Below are 14,728 nucleotides of genomic sequence, written 5' to 3' on the forward strand. Positions count from 1 at the left end.
AGTTTTGTTAACATTTTTAAACTCACTTGTCGTTCAATTTAAATTTACATACAAGATTTAATTACCTCAAATGTCGAAATGATGTTATGAAAACGGTGCAAAAAAGATAGCGAAAAAGATCCGGAAAGTAGCAGAATTAAATAGCTTTGCTGGATCATTAGATAAACTTTTTAAATGAGGCGAAAGTTCGTCAGTTTCGAACACTACTTTAATCAAAATATGCAATTTAATGGTAAATCTCAATTTGAAAACAATAATGTTGAAGAAAATATGAATGAGTCGTAACTTCAAAACATCGATAACCAGAAAAAGAATGTAAATGGTGAATCAGGATCCAATAGCGTAAATATTGAGGATATTATATCTAACAAGACTACAGGAATTAGTGATAATTTACAAACGAAGAGCGGCACTTAATCAAAATGCAGTTATGATATATTAGATTCTGCAAAATTGTCTGTTGAAATCGACAACAAACAACGGATATTTTTGGCAGAGCAGTCACCAAAAAGTATTAAAGATATCCATAATGAAAGAAATTCTCAAGAAAGATGTTTTAGTGACCCTTTTTTACCGACAAATAAAAAATGGTGAAAAAGAATTAAGAAATTGTTTTTTATATTCTAACTCGACAGGAAAATGTTTCTGCTTCTGTGTCGTTTGTTTTCATCGATAGAGCTTAACTTCAAGTGGATTTTCTGATTATTCCCATACAGGAATGCGGTTATCTGAACATGAATCTTTAAAAAACATCTTGAATCAGCGTATAAATGGCAAATTTTAGAATTTAACATTAAACACAGAACAGGAATAGATCATCTCAATGAAGATATGTTCAATTAAGAAAAAACGCAGATGGTGAATAATTCTAAAATGTATTATAAAACTGGTATTTTTTTTAAGGGAACGAACTTTAGCTTTTAGGGACAGCAATAAAAAACACTTTGAACCAAATAATGGTAATTTTTTAGGAATAATTGAATTACTTGCTGGTTTTGTTCCAGAACTCAAAATGCATTTAAAATCAATCACTGATACAGAAAAAAGAATTATATCATATTTTTCTGTGAAAAGTCAAATCGAAATTATCTTACAACTAGCTTCTTGAGCTTTACATACAATAGTAAGTAATATTAAATCCCCAAAATACTTTTCCGTAATAATAGATTCTACATCAGATTTTCGCAAAAAAGACCAGTTTCCCATCATCATTCAGTATGTTATAATAGCGGACCAAAAACCAAGTGTTCAAGACAATTTCTTAAACTTTGTAAATATAATGTCATTTACCGGAAAAAATTTAGCAAACTTTTGTATTGAGGAATTAGAAATATTAGGAATCAAGATTGCTGATTGCCAAGGTCAGTCGTATGACAACTCAAGTAATGTGAAAGGAGGATATAAGGGAGTGAAAAGTCGAATTTTATAAGTCAACATGCTTGGTATACGCCGTGTGGTGGACATAACATCAATTTAGTTATAAATGACAATGTTAAAAAGGTTATTAAAAGTCAGGATTGTTTAACTACATTAAATAATTTATATAAAATTTTTGCTGCATCAACAAAGTGATAGGCTATTTATGTATAATATTCAAAAATTATTCTAAAGGCGCCAAGCAATACTCAATTATAATATTGCTTTAAAAGTATAAAAGCCATGAAAAACCAGATAAAAGAAATTAGTCTTGCGCTATCAAATTTATAATTGTTTTTTTATTTATTTTATTAGATTTGATACTTTGCGGCATTTTCAGGGTTAAAAAAACACAGAATTATGCTAAAACTTTGCATTGCATATGATAATAAACAATCTATTGCATTAATTTTTCATGTTATTGAATTAATGATACCTTTAATAAATTAAAAACTTAAAATATAAAAAAACAGCCCTTTACATTGAATTAACATTTTAACAATAACTATTATTGTGTATTGTATTACTATTCATTAAAGTTAAAAAGCGCTCAACATTCTTCTTCCACGCATTTACATTTATTTGGGTATTGTTTAAATATATGAAAAGAATGCTTCTTTTGATAATTACTTGTTACCAAATAAGTCTTTTAATTTTTTTATTTTGTTTAGTGCTAAAACTGTTTCTGCATTTTCTCAGACATTATCAGCTTCACCATATATAATACCTATAATCAATAAACAAAATAATAATTTCTTAAAAAGAAAGTTTGTTTAACGATGATTTACTCTAACTAATTGAGAGTTCTACAACTATTTAAATAAGTAATTATTATTAATTGAGTAATCTACAATTATTAAATACAATCTACAATTATTTAAGCTTTTTAAACAATAGTTTCAAAACTTTTTAAAAAAATGCTAAAAACAAAAATCTTGGCTTTCCAGTTGATTAGTTAAAAATAACTCACCACCAGAGCATTGTAGCCCAGACACAGAGTGTCACTGTAGCCCAGGTTTTATGTACACTTCATCAGTCAAGATAAAACAGTATTTTTGAAATTCCTGAAACTCCTAAAAAATCATCTTTAAATATTCAAGTTTATTTTGCTATGTTTGTCGTTGTAACTCTCGTACACTTGGCTAAACAAGCTTCTCTATAAGATCAAAATATACTGATGCGATGCATTTGAAATGTCTTCTAAAGAAAATGGAGCAATTGTTGGTTTTATTTAATAAACTACTTGATGCCTTATATAAATTAATTGCTTAAAATCATTAAATATCTTACTGCATTCTCCAGTCGAGAATTATATTTAATAACTCCCTTGTTTAAAAAAGACAAAGGAGTTATTAAATTATATTTAATAACTCCCTTGTTTAATTTGTAAAAGTTAGCTATATCCAGTAAAATAAATATCTCCAGAAAATAATAAGGCAGACTATTTTCACTTAAAAAAGTGCACAAGGAGCCTACTACAATGAATAGTAATGAAAATAAACAAAAAAGAGCTGAATATGTTAGGAACATTAACGAACACATCACAAATGGTCATCAGATAGTTTGGTTGGATGAAACAAATTTTAATCTTTTTTGTAGAAAAACGCAAGGAAGTGCCAAACAGGGGAAAAGAGCAATAATGAAAATACCTTCTTCAAAAGGTGCAAACATACATTTAAATGCAGCTATATTAACAACAAATATCGTTATGATGGAAACTCGCAGAGGATCATTTAAAGCAAATTCTTGTAACGAGTGGCTATTGGCTTTGTTTAACCAGTAAGTTACATCCGGGAATCGTTTAGAGGATTTGGTCGTAACATACAATGCTCCATATCACGCTCATTTGGAAAGGGTATTTCAAAATTCACCAGCTCAGTTGTTACGATTGTTAAGACCCTACAGCTAAATGTTAAATCCAGTGGAAGCTATCTGGTCCAAAATAAAAATAAACGTTAAAAATTTTATTTGCATTCCACCTATATTCGATGCTGGGATTATGGAGCAACGAATTCAGTATTTAGGAAGAATTGTTTCTGCGGCAAAATAATGGGAGTTGATTCTACACGCGCTGTACAACATACGACTACGCATTACGCAACGACTTAAAATATGGAAGACGTCCATGTTGGTGCTCAACTGAATATTGCAATGATTTTTAATGGCGTTGTTTAAATTTAAATTTTTATGTAAATAAATTATTTTTGTTTTATATATTATTCATCTGAAATCTCAATTAAATTTTTTACAAACAAAAATAAAGAAAGTTTTAATTGGCACCCAATAGGATTTTTCCAGTTACCGCATAAACCTCAAATGCCTTTTTCATGACTTTTTATATTTTATTGATACTATATTATTATTTCCAGCCTTAAATAACAAAGTTTAATAGGACTACAAAATTCAAAATACAAAGAACTTCGTATTCTTCATACTTTTCTCAATTACTACTTTTGTCTTCTCAATTACATCTTACGAATTCTTTTTTACAACTTTCATATTCTAAATTACATCTTACGTTTCTCAATTACAACTTTCATTTTCTCAATTACATCTTACGTTTCTTTATTACAACTTTCAAGTTTTCAATTACATCTTAAAAAGGTGTAGCTATATATATATTGAAAACTTAGGTACTACTCCACAATGTTCATATGACATTAAAGATATAGGTATTTATTATAAGCCTCGGCGTCCCAGAACGTTTTTCCCGAAATGAACCGGGAATCACGGTAGGAATGTAACGGTAAAAATGAATCGGGACAAAAATTTTTAAAGTGTGGTAACGTCTTGGTCCAATCGGGACGAGGTTGGTGCGGAAACGGTTGAAACCGCACGTCATGTTTCATTTCCCGATTGGGAAACCGCACCAACCATGATCAAACCGCACCAGTTTTTTTGTTTAATACCGTGATATAACGTGACGTTCCGTTACGTTACCGCACTTTTCCAAAAATGTTATTTTATAAATTTAAAATAAAAAAATTTATTTTATAAATTTAAAATAAAAATTTTTCAACACAAAATGCGAGTTAAAGGCAATTGTTATTTAACAAACCATGCTTTACAACGAATGTAGATAACGCACCCCTTTACATAGCGCTTTATCTAACTTTGGTTTATATCATTTTAAGTCATAAAAGGCGCTTAAAAATGTAAAAAACCAAGAAGTAACGGTTTATCCCGGAACGTCACGGTTTGTCACGTTATTTTTGGTTCGTCTTGGTTCATAACCGCCCCAAATTTTATTCCTGGAACGTAACGTTTCAATCGGGACAATTTCTTTAAAAGTGCGGTAACGTCCTGGTTCAATCGGTACAAAAGTTGCTGTCACGTAACGTCACGTAACGTTATTTTTATGAGCCGGGACGCCAAAACTTTATCATTGATTTCAATTTTTTACAATTGAATTAAATTGAATAGCGCCTATTTCTTTAAGAAGTTTTCGGACTCATTAGGTAAACTACTTCTCTCAGAGCACATTAACTCAGTGACATCTCGTTTTCTAGACACTATTGAAATACAAGACAGTGGTACCTTTAAAGATTGATGGAGGATGCATTGGAACAAAACTACCGCCTTTGACTTTTTTTAATTCTGTATTTTTAGGCCAGTTTCGCCACAATTTTGCCTTATAATCTGTAAACACAAAGTTTGCATTTTGGGCGTTTTTTAATCTAACTCGCGATCCTCGGATTTGAAGGGAAATCTGTACATTGTGCCATAAACATCTTTTCTTTTTAATTTGTAATTTGACGAGGAACCATAAACGCAACATTTATTAGACATTTTCCGAGTTTAACTATAATAGTTTAAATCAAACAACTAAAATCCTCATTAAAACTATTCTTTCATGTAAAAAAGTCGGCCTTTGCTAATTTTACGAAAATTGAGCTGTCGCGGCACAGTGGGCCAGGTATATGGGAAGTGGTGGACAAAACCTAATTATTACCCAATTGGTCCACAAACCTATTTAGATATATAAATAATCATTATATATGAAATAATATTTATTTTTAACAAGAATATTTTAATTTTTAATAAAATAAAAGACATTTAATTGGCTTAGGTAGTAAAAAAATATTTTTTTTAATATCAACCTTTTTTAAAAATCAAACAACAAATTGTGTTTAGCTACAAAGAAAAAGAAGAAGGTGGAGCTGATTCCCTCAGCAAAGCCAAAACTTCACTGGGGTATTTTTTTAAACTCTTACCATTTTTTTTATGACACTTTCTTAATGATGTTATGACAGGATCACTAGATACAAGTAGCCTGTTAACTAGGTCACGATTTGTGTCAATTCTGGAAGCCTTTCTACTGAAATCTTCCCTAAACTTTTTAAAATCCTTGTTACAGGCCTCTTGGGCCTCCTCTGACATCAGTCCAATTGGCAAGTACTGTCTAGCAATGATGGCATGGCCAATTTTGTGTACTGATTGTGCCATGTAATACCAGGAATACTTAGATATGTAAAGTTTAAGAGCAGTAATACAGAACTCTTTAAATTTGACAGTGTCAATTTCAAATCCAGATGATAAAGTGACTAGTATGATGTAAAAATAAAATAAAAGAGTTTCATCTACTTTCAAAATTTTGGCAGTTGATTGATAGTTTGCAAAGGCTCGTCGGGCAGTGTTACCATCATTACTGGTACCTACAAATTGTATATATGTGATAGTTAACCTGATGATTTAAATAAAAGTATTTATGTAATTTCACTTACCAGATCCTCCACTTTTTGGGAAATCCACAACTAGTCCCATTTGGTTCATAAATTCTGTCTGTATACGTTTCTTCACTTGCATAACATTTTCTTTATCTTCTATAGCTCTAGACTGCCACTTTTGAGTTTCTAGTTTATATCCAATATGCAATACCATCTCAAAAAACCTAATCCAGGCATGCAGGCTAGAAAGACCATATTTCAATTCTAAATTATTAGAATTGTCCAATTTTAGCACCATTTCTAAGTTATTCATGTTTTTTGGAGACACACCACACACAGAGCAACATTGAGTTGAGTTAGTCACATGAGACAGAATAGTTTGAATTTTGCCATCAATCATGGTCAGTTCAATAATACTTTTGACAACCAGTTCCTTCCCATTAAAAGTAAAATTAAAAACACCACATTTTTTGATTTCAGATTCTAAATATTTTGCTTCTTCTATAACAACTGCTTTGCTTTCATTTTGAAAAGAAAATCTTATTGGACGACAATATGCAGTAGATGATGGCTTTTCATTTCGCCATAATAGTACTTTTTTGTTATTACAGAACCCACTGAGTTCTAGTGGTGCTAAGCAGGTAATGAACAGAGATTCTTCTTTTTTTAAGTTACGATCTCCAGCTTCCTCACTACTAATTTGCTTGTACATGCTTTGCCCAGTAGCCCCATCAAACCCAGCCTTGCAACGCAAAGTCAACCGGGTCAAACCATCTAGCATTGTGCTGATCACAGGAGCTTGCACCTCACAAAGTCTTTTTACTGTATGTTTTAATAATTCTTGTAGTGGTACATGTGCTGAATAATCATCAACAAAGATGTTCTCTGGATAGCACTTAGCTTTGGACAATCTTATGTTGTTGTATGAAGGATATATATGACAGTCACGTTCTTCAGCTCCATTTCTCATAAGTTGGTAGGTTGATTTTGACATGCCACCATCTATAATTAATGCCAGACCTTCATCAGGTGTATACTTTTTAAATTGACTAGAAGGTTCTGATATCTCAGCAACTTGCTTGGCAGCCTCATAATTATACTCATTTCTTAATTTAAGCCTTGCTGAGTGGAGCAACTCATCACTAGAAAAATTATTTATAATATCATTAAGTCTTCTCCTTTTGGTTTTGTCAGAAGCAACTTTAAAGGAACAACTTGGTCTTCCGCCAATCTTATGTAATTGACTAGAATTATCAGGCTTAGATATATTATTACTGTATGTAGATTTAAAGTCCTGAGTCAACCAATTTTTATTTTTACTCTCAAACTTTATGTTTCCTCGGTTTGCATCCTTCCATTCCTTTTGATAAACTTTTAAAAATGCAGCACACCCAGTAGAACCCAAATTCATAGAGACTAAAATAGCTTCTACAGACAAAGAAAATGATTTATCACTCGGATTTAGTTGGTCATGCCGTATACGGTTATGGACATCACTTATCTTCATATCAACTACAAAAAAATTAATTTAAAATTATTAGTGCAACCACTATAAACTAATATAACATGAATATGGCCATTATTTTAGTTCAGATATATTTAATTAGGCCAGTACAATAAGCACAACACCTAATAATGACAACAAACCAAAAAATAGGTTTGTCGCGAATAGCATTTTACAACAATATATATTTTTTAAATGTTTACCAAACCTAAAGGGGCAGCTATGAGCAGAATAAAACAGCACCAACAGGCTGTACATATATTGTATTAACTTATTCTAACATTAATATGCTGTTCCAGCAGGTTCTAAACTATATGAGCCACTTTTAACATAATATTTTTATACTATAAACAAGAATCTTACCTTTATATTTCAAAATAAAACTGTGACTCTAATACAAGACCTTGGAATTTGTTATGGTATTTTTTGAAAAGCTATCAAATTAAATTTTAATAATATGTCAATTAATTTCGCATATGTTAAATAATTTAAAAGTTATTTGTTGTTATAGTTGTTGTTATGGTATATTAAAAAAAAAAAAAAAAATTAATTCATCATTATATTCAATTGTAAATAATAATTGTACATTTATGATGTACAATTAAACTACAAATAATGTTTTAAACCATACATTATGCTCTTATAAATATAATGTACTAAGTAGTTGGAAGTATTTCGAAATTTTTTTTTTGAGGTTTTGTCTACCACCTGGCCCACTGTGCGCGGCCTGTTTAAAAAGGCCTTGGAGAAAACACTTACATTTTTAAATTGCATTAATTTTTATATAATTAATTACATTATTTACTTTTTTTAAAAGTCTTAAAGTAGATTTTGCTAATAAAGTGTCCTTTAACATAAAGTGTCCTTTAACATAAAGTGTCCTTTAACATAAAGTGTCCTTTAACATAAAGTGTCCTTTAACATAAAAAACTTTTGAAATTTAAACTGCTTATTATATGTATTCCAACTTTATTATCAACAGATTTAACCTTTCAACTTTATTATCAACAGATTTAACCTTTCAACTTTATTATCAACAGATTTAACCTTTATATACAAATTGATCATTTTTAATGTTTTTATTTAATATGTTATGAATATATATATATATAAATTTTGACGATAAACTAAATGGTGAACAATGTGAGTTAAAAACTACAAATCTTCATTCACGATGAAACGATTTCCTTCTGAGTTTTTTCCATAGTAAGATACTCGATTTTTCCCAAAATAACTTTTCCTGTAAGATTCTTGTATTTCGGAAGAAGGTATGGTAGGGCAAGCCCATTTTTCTTGAGAAGATACATTACATTTTGATTCCTAACAAAAAAAAAGTTGAAAATAAATTTCTAGGCAAGCATCAAACTAACAAATCATAACATTCTGATTTTGTAAGATATTTTTTGCATATTGCATATTGATTTTCATTAAAAATGTAACATTACTTAATAACATTACTTAAACTTTAAAAAAATGTTTTATCTGAAGGTTTGATATTTGATTTTTAAATGTTGTTTTTATAATTTCGATTAAAAAATTATTTTAAAATAAACTTAACAACCAAGATTAAAAAATCCGTAAAAAGTTAAATATCCCATCATCCCATTGGAAAGAAGAAAATTGTAAGTCTTATTCTTTCATAGTTAATCAAGTAACCATTATATTTTTTACAAAAAATAAATACCTTTAATAATATAGTATAAATATTACAATAATATTTTTGTGAAGAAAGAATGCAAATAATACAAGACTAATTCAAAGCATAGACCTTGTAAGAAAACGAACAAACAAAATAATAATCTAATGGTATAAATAAAATTAAAATAAATAAATAATAATCTAATGGTATAAATAAAATTAAAATAAATAAATAATAATCTAATGGTATAAATAAAATTAAAATAAATAAATAATAATCTAATGGTATAAATAAAATTAAAATAAATAAATAATAATCTAATGGTATAAATTGAGAAGGAAAAAAAATAATACTACTACTAATAATAATATAACATACGATCACAACACAGCGACTAAAGAAACAAAAATATCATCTATATAAAATATATAATTATAACAATATCATCTATATATAATTATAACAATATCATCTATATATAATTATAACAATATCATCTATATATAATAATAACAATAGTAATAGTAAGAGTAACTGATTAAAATAATGAAATAGTAAATAACAATATTTAATAGTATGAATAGTAGGTGAAAAATAAGTATTACTGAGTAAAGAAAAAAATTACTGAATTAGAGTAAGATAATAGGAAAAAACACTTATACTAACAAATATATAATATAAATACTAACAAATATAAATATAATAATAAATGCTAAATATAGAAATATTAAATTAATGAAGTGTAGACATTAAGTATGGTAATAATACTATTTTATTTTATGAGTAGCTGTCAAGATACCTTTTTTAAATTTACATACTTGAGTGGAGGAGATTGTTCCACTCATTGGTGCATTGATGCTTTATAGAGTTTTTGCCATATTTTATTGTCCGACTGTGTTCAATAAATATATTTTTGGATGATGAGGTGGTTTTACAAGTATATTCGTTATTACATTCTTGCGGTATATAGAAAAGTTATATTTGTGAGTTATATGATTAGCTGAAATGCAGATATCTAAGAAGTTGATCTTGATTATTTTGGTATTTGCATGTGTATTGAATAGTCTTGTTTTGAGAATGTAAATGTGTTAAAATAGATTCTGCTTTATCAAAGTTAAAAAAGCGTGTATGGCTGACATCAACATATTGTTTACTTATATATGTAAATATTATTTATTATATTATTTATTATATATATATCTTAATTTAAAATATCAAGTCATATACTTAAATGTGAGTTTTGCAAAGTTGGCATAAAAACAGTTTTTTGTTTTGGAAGATCATTTATAATGCCATGATAATTATGCCATGATAATTATGCCACCTGAATCTGGAAGGAAGTTAGCAGGTGAATGAAATGATAAGGCTAAGTTTTGAAAAACTGTTCCTGGAAAGGTTATACTAATACAGTGATAGAAAGGTAAAACTAATACATAAATACTACAGTTCCAGTATAATTATTGCAATAAAATGTATAATTATTGCAATGAAATTATAAATAGCCAAAAAATAGCCATTTAGGTAAATGTTTAAAAAAACCACTTGCTGATGTTGCAGAAAGAAATAAAAATTTTATTTTAAAGAATGGCTGTAGATCATCTCATCTCTGTTAACTTGTGTGATTTTGTTAGCCCAGTTACTTCAGATTCTTTTAAAGCACCAAACATTTCTGGTGACTTTAGGAGTAGTTACTCTGGTTCAACATCAACATTAGTCAGATCAGGTTATCCTGCTACTGGTAACATGTAACCCAGTACAATCTGCTTCATGTCATGCTGGCTTGTAGAGTACGCCTTTTTAGGCAAAGGCTAGGAGATGCCAACTCCGATTTAAAACACCCCCTGCCTTGGGGCTCTTGGTTGAGTAAAGGCTAGAGATGGTGTCTCGATAAAAATACTCATCTTGGGCAGATGTTAAATGCACCCGGCTACTGCCTTGTAGAAGGCCTCCTAGGCAAAGACTTAAGGGGTAAACAGATTCTATCTGTTGACCAGCCTCGCACCCCTTCTTCATCTACTAGGCTGGCGCAGATGTATTTTTAATACATTGTTTCCAGTTTAGGATGTTGAATGCTGGATCTTCTTGACTCAATGCGTGGGTTTTGCTTGTGACTCTGTTTTTATGACTAAGCAACTCATTCTATTATCTCCTAATGAGGGTACAGCTCTAAAACTCAGTTTTATGGTTCTGAGGCCGGCTGGTAGTCAGGTTTCCCGAACTCTGTGGTAGCTCTCAGAGAGGCTGATTCAATCAACAGCTGAAAAATATCAAAGTATTAACAGTGCCATGTTGCGCATGGATGGTGTCCCTGTTTGTACTTTTGGTGTGCATTGCGGAGGCCACATTTGGAGCCCTTTGTTACGGCTTAGGGTTTATTAGTAGTAATGAGGCAATTGCTTGGGCTATTAAACGGTGTTCTGAGTACTATCTATGCTTTGAGTCAAGTTCTTCAATCTAATTTAAAAATGAATTAAGTACCAAAAACTATAAAACACAAAAAACCATCATCATCACCAAGTTCTCTAAACCTATCATTCACTAATATTCTTGGTCTTCGAAGTAACTTTTCTTCTGTTGAGTCTTATCTCTTGCAAAATTCACCAGACCTACTTGCTCTTTGTGAGACTAATTTAAGTTCAGCTGTCTCATCTTGTGATCTTAGTGTTGATGGTTATCTGCCTCTAATTCGTAAAGACTCCAATAGTCACATTCTTGGCCTGGGCATTTACATTCGTAAGAATGTAAATGCCGAGGCCAACTAATTAAATTAGCCCTTTATTTCAGGCATGGCTTTTTAAGGATAGGAATGGAGTTGTAAGCTATACTTACGAATGGAGTTGTAAGTTATACTTAAGGATATAAATTGGAACTCTCAAGTAGACTGTTTAAAGACTTATATCAAAAATTATGACCACTACCATGATAATAATTTTTGAATTACATATTTCTATGTGAGCATATATTTATGCGAGCTTTAGATAAGGTAGATATGCAAAATAAAATTCTTAGTCGTTGAAATATTGTAAACAATGGCTTCAACATACTGTTAAAAAATTTGCATAGATATTTAAAAAAATGTTTATATATATATATATATATATATATATATATATATATATATATATATATATATATATATATATATATATATATATATATATATATATATTTATCGATCTATAGTTTGTTGTCTTTGGGAAGAGCGAAGGAAAAAAGTGATTCTTACGCCAACACATACGTCACTTTTAATTACTTTTAACTTTCGTCCAACATTTTCGTGTTGGACGAAAGTAAAAACCATTAATTTAATTACAATAAATCGTTTTTTAAAAAAACCACAAAAACGCAAATTTAATTGACCAGAATGTTTTTAAAAACTTTCTGAATGTTTTTAACAATATAAACAATGTTTTTATTTTTATTTTTTTTAATAAAATGTTAATTTTTAATTTTTTTAATAAAATGTTTTTATTTTTATTTTTTTTACTGTGAATCATGCGCGGAGTGTTGCTAGATCGACTATCTTATAGCCTGACTCGCAAGAGAGTGCTGCTACATCGACTGACAAATAGCCTGACTCGCAAGGGAGTGCTGCTAAACCGACTGAAAAATAGCCTGACTCGCAAGGGAGTGCTGCTACATCTACTATCTTTTAGCCTGACCCGCAAGGGAGTGCTGCTACATCGACTGAGGGTTTGGTTGGGGCAGGCAGTCTATCAATTAATAAAAATAAAAAATTCCGGTCTTGAATTTTAATTTTTTCTTTTTTGTCAACAAAATATGGAAAAAACTTTCGGACAACATCTAAATATATATATATATATATATATATATATATATATATATATATATATATATATATATATATATATATATATATCCTTATATAGTAGTCAAAGAGATTTTAATGGTAAAAAAATTGCTTTCAACACTTTATTTTAAAATTTAAGTGACATCAACAATTAAGCAACATTTTAATATCACTTAAAAGTTTAAACAATTACAATAATGCAGAAGTACATTAAGTTTTATCATTTTTTAAAAACCTCAATAATAATCACTAGTAAGCTTTTTTAATTAATAGTGTTATTGTTTTTGTTTTTTTAGTGTGGCTTCATAGACTATCTTATAGCCTACTGCTACAAGAGAGTGCTGCTACATCGATTATTTTATAGCCTGCTGCTACAAGAAAGTGCCACTACATCGACCGAGGGTTTGGTTTGGATAAGCAATCGATCTTTCAAAAAAAAACTTTATTCAAATTTTTAAACTTTTTCTGGCTTGGTTTATTAGCGTTTGATTTAAAACAACAGTTTATGGAGAAAACTTTTTAACTACCACGCAGGACTATATTTATACACATATATATGTATGTATATTTATATATATAGTCTCTCTTATACCATTTATGTTACAACATCCTTTCATGTTGGCAAACTGGGATCTTTAGTCAGAAAGTTAACTTTTCTATTGGTTAGCTGGCCAATTATGAACAACAATTAAATGGTATGGTATTGTTTTTTTGTTTTTTTAAAATTTAATCTTAACATTTAAAAACTTAATCAAAAACATTTAGTTATTAACAAGTGCTTGTTAATTGTGATAAATTAGAAAAAACAAACATTACCAAAGAACTTTTTTTTGATTAGTGTGTACATACTTTTATATTGAACCCTCTCCCCTTCCCATACGCTATTTGTATGCTATTTGTAAGACCTCCTCCTTTTGAAGATACGTACTTTTTGGACAGTATCTTATATATACATATATATATATATATACATATATATATATATATATATATATTATATATATATATATATATATATATATATATATATATATATATATATATATATATATATATATATATAAATAGAGTTAGGACTATTGTAATTGTAATTGTAAAAATTAAATACAATTACACATTACAATACAATAATATTGTATTGTAATATTACAGAAACAATAAAAAAAAAATTTTTTGGTATTGTATTTCTGTGATGAAAAACAATTACAATAAGTATTGTATTGTTATTTTTCTGACAATACAATAAAATTTGAGAACTATTGTATTGTATTGTTTTAATGAAATAAAATTACAATAACTATTGTATTGTTTTGATGAAAACGATTACAATGACTATTGTAGTGTATTACTTTATATTAAAGTAGAAAAGCTAACGTATTTTAACGTATTTATATTCATCTCTGACAAACTTACTATTATTTTCGCTATTTTTTATTTACGGATTTGCAATATACTGCAAATTTTATTTTTTACATATTTAGATTTCGCATCACCTATCTTGTAATGCATTTCGAAGCTCTAAATCGCCGCAAAATATTGCCTGTCTGATGATAGACTTACTATTATGAAAAATAACATTCATAAATTATTTTATTCAGCCCTTTTATTTTTTCCTCTTGATTTTAATGCTGCAAAGGAACTTAAAATATATATGAAAATTAACTTTAGTAACACAAACAGTTAAACATAAT

At 29.0% G+C, this 14,728-nt stretch overlaps 2 protein-coding genes across 5 annotated transcripts in view; both read right to left on the reverse strand.

Annotated features, from left to right (window-relative positions):
* Positions 1–5,330: 5,330 nt before the first annotated feature.
* Positions 5,331–6,373, reverse strand: LOC136079600 (uncharacterized). Its single transcript, XM_065795600.1, has 2 exons — positions 6,141–6,373; positions 5,331–6,071 (listed from the first exon to the last, which is right to left on the reverse strand). The coding sequence occupies exons 1-2, from the start codon at positions 6,295–6,297 to the stop codon at positions 5,551–5,553; spliced, it is 678 nt and encodes a 225-aa protein (XP_065651672.1). The 5' UTR covers positions 6,298–6,373; the 3' UTR covers positions 5,331–5,550.
* Positions 6,374–8,536: 2,163 nt separating this feature from the next.
* LOC100203976 (leucine-rich melanocyte differentiation-associated protein) overlaps positions 8,537–14,728 on the reverse strand; it is a 51,993-nt gene continuing 45,801 nt past the window's right edge. For all 4 annotated transcript variants that reach the window (XM_065795603.1, XM_065795604.1, XM_065795602.1 and 1 more), the window contains one exon: positions 8,537–8,907. In XM_065795603.1, coding sequence (XP_065651675.1) covers positions 8,743–8,907 — 165 coding nt within the window. In that variant the 3' untranslated portion in view covers positions 8,537–8,742. The remainder of the gene's footprint in view (positions 8,908–14,728) is intronic.

This window comes from Hydra vulgaris, chromosome 04 (assembly GCF_038396675.1).
Source record: "Hydra vulgaris chromosome 04, alternate assembly HydraT2T_AEP".
NCBI lineage: Eukaryota > Metazoa > Cnidaria > Hydrozoa > Anthoathecata > Hydridae > Hydra > Hydra vulgaris.